Source organism: Lepidothrix coronata, unplaced genomic scaffold (assembly GCF_001604755.1).
Source record: "Lepidothrix coronata isolate B3197 unplaced genomic scaffold, Lepidothrix_coronata-1.0 Scaffold1075, whole genome shotgun sequence".
In the NCBI taxonomy this organism is placed as follows: Eukaryota; Metazoa; Chordata; class Aves; order Passeriformes; family Pipridae; genus Lepidothrix; species Lepidothrix coronata.
Window position 1 is genome coordinate 4233 of NW_016691255.1, and position 2358 is coordinate 6590.

At 65.1% G+C, this 2358-nt stretch overlaps 1 protein-coding gene across 1 annotated transcript; it reads right to left on the reverse strand.

The window, feature by feature from the left end:
* Positions 1-327: 327 nt before the first annotated feature.
* Positions 328-1338, reverse strand: NEUROD4 (neuronal differentiation 4; the record flags this gene model as incomplete). Its single annotated transcript, XM_017840179.1, has 1 exon — positions 328-1338. A coding segment is annotated over one exon (1011 nt), but the record flags the coding sequence as incomplete, so codon positions are not given.
* Between the last annotated feature and the right edge of the window lie 1020 nt (positions 1339-2358).

Here is a 2358-nt window from a genome sequence, read left to right on the forward strand (position 1 = left end):
GAGGGAGGAAGAGGAGCCGCAGCCTCCCGGCAGGGGATGACCCAAGCCCTGGAGAGCATCCGGCGGGACGTCCTGGAGGGTGAAGCACCTTCAGGAGCAGCTCCGGGGGAGGTGCCGGCCGGAGTTTGGCCGCCGGGAAGGTTCACGCGGCTCCTGGGGACAGCGGGGACGCCGGAGGGGTGGCACCGGGGCGGGAGGACCCGCTGACCCTCCGCAGAGCTGCTCGGGGGGCGGGGGGGGGGCCCTCACCCCACCCCGCCCCTCTCCGGGGCCGTGTCCGTCCTGGAAACGCTCCAAACGCTCAGGAATGGGGGTCCGGAGCGGGGGCTACTCGTTGAAGATGGTGCTGAGCTGGGGCCCGGCCACGTGGGGCGGGAAGGGCTCGTAGCTCACGTCCAGCGGGATCTCGTAGCGCGGCACCGCGCCCTGGAAGGGGGGGCCGTGCCCGTGGGCCCCGGCCAGGCCCACCCCGGGGTAGTGGGCCACGAAGCCGTAGGGCTTCTCCAGCTCCGGGGACCCGTCCTGCTTCAGGGCGAAGTTGCCGCTGATGCTCAGGGGCGGCGTCAGGGGCCCCTCGTAGGGCGGGGTGGAGCAGTCGGGGGGGTGAGCCCCGAACGGAGCCTCCACCAGGCCCTTGAAGGCCGGGGGGGGCTTGAGGTGCAGCACGTGGGTCTCCAGGGAGCCGTAGGGGGGGCTGGGCAGCCCCGGGGACTGGTAGCTGAAGGGGTGGCCGCCCAGGGCCGCCTCGCAGGCCGCCGATTTCTCCTCGTGCTTCTCCAGGAACAGCGTCTGCGGGCCCAGCTGCAGGCACCCGGCCACCAGGTTGCTGGTGGGCTGCGACAGCCCCTTGCAGAGCATCTCCACGAAGCTCTTGCCCTCCGGCGTCTGCCCCGTCTCCAGCACCTCGGACAGGGCCCAGATGTAGTTCCGGGCGAGCCGCAGCGTCTCGATCTTGGACAGTTTCTGGGTCTTGGAGTAGCAGGGCATGACCCTGCGCAGGTTGTCCAGGGCGTCGTTCAGGCCGTGCATCCTCGTGCGCTCGCGGGCGTTCGCCTTCACCCGCCGCGCCCGGAACCGCTCCAGCCGCGCCTTCGTCATCTTCTTCTTCTTCGGGCCCCTCCTCTTGGGCTTCTCGCCGTCCTCCTCCTCCTCCTCCTCCTCCTCCTCCTCCTCCTCGGCGCTGTCGCGCTCCCGGTTCAGGCCCGGCCCCGGCCCGAAGGCTCCGGCCCCGTCCTCCTCCCGCGGCTCGGCTTTGGGGCCCAGCTCGTCCGCCCAGGGGGGACTCACCAGCTCCGCCATCCCCTCGGCCTCGGAGAAGGTCTCGCTCGTCCCCGAGCTCTGCAACCGAGGGGACAAGGAGGTCGGAAGGAATTCCAGCAGAAAAGGGGCTCGACGTGTGGAGAAAATCACCTCCCGGCTTCCTGCCCACCCTTGGTACCTAAAATATCTATTTATTTACCCATCTCTTGAGAGAATCATCTCCCAGGGACCCCACCATCTCCCTGCCCACTCCTGGTACCTACAAAATCTATTCATTTATCCATCTCTTGGTACCTACAAAGTCTATTTATTTATCCATCTCTTGGTACCTACAGCATCTATTTATTTATCCATCTCTTGAAAAAAGTCACCTCCTGGAGACCCCACCATCTCCCTGCCCACTCCTGGTACCTACAGCATCTATTTATTTAACCATCTCTTGAAAAAGTCATCTCCTGGAGACCCCACCATCTCCCTGCCCAGCCTTGGTGCCTCCAAAGCCTATTTATCCATCTCCTTCTCTCTCCACAATAATTTCTGGGGGGTCGCTGTGGGGAGGAGAAGCCGCCGATGCCTCCCCGTGGGCTCCGGGCTTCCGACAATCCCGTTTTTTGGGGCGATTCCCGCTCGTTAATCCCCCCACCTCGTGCCCTCGAGCCCTCGGTCCCGTCGCGGGCGACAAAAGGGAGCTCGGAAATCCATCCCCGAGCCGCCCCCGGAGGTTTTCCTGCCCGAAGCCTCGCTTCCCTCGGCACCGCCGAACACGGGCTTCACGTTAATCAGCGCCCGAAATCCCGCCGCCGTGCCCGACTCATTTAATAAAGCTTTAGCCTCTAAGCAGCTTTGCTGGAAGCGCTTCCCGAGCCCCGGCTCCCCTGCCCCGACCATCCCACGCCGCAAAATCCCACTTTTAATATGCGTGATGGGGCCGCCGGGCTGGATTAGGGTGTTAATTGCTGCTCCCTATCCCCAAAGGACCACGCGGCCCCAATTAACTCCCGGGCGGAGCTCGGGGGGGGCTGGAAATCAGCCGGGGAAGGGAAATCTTTGGGATGGGCGGGGGGGTCTTTTGGGGTAGGGGGGGGCCATTTACACCCT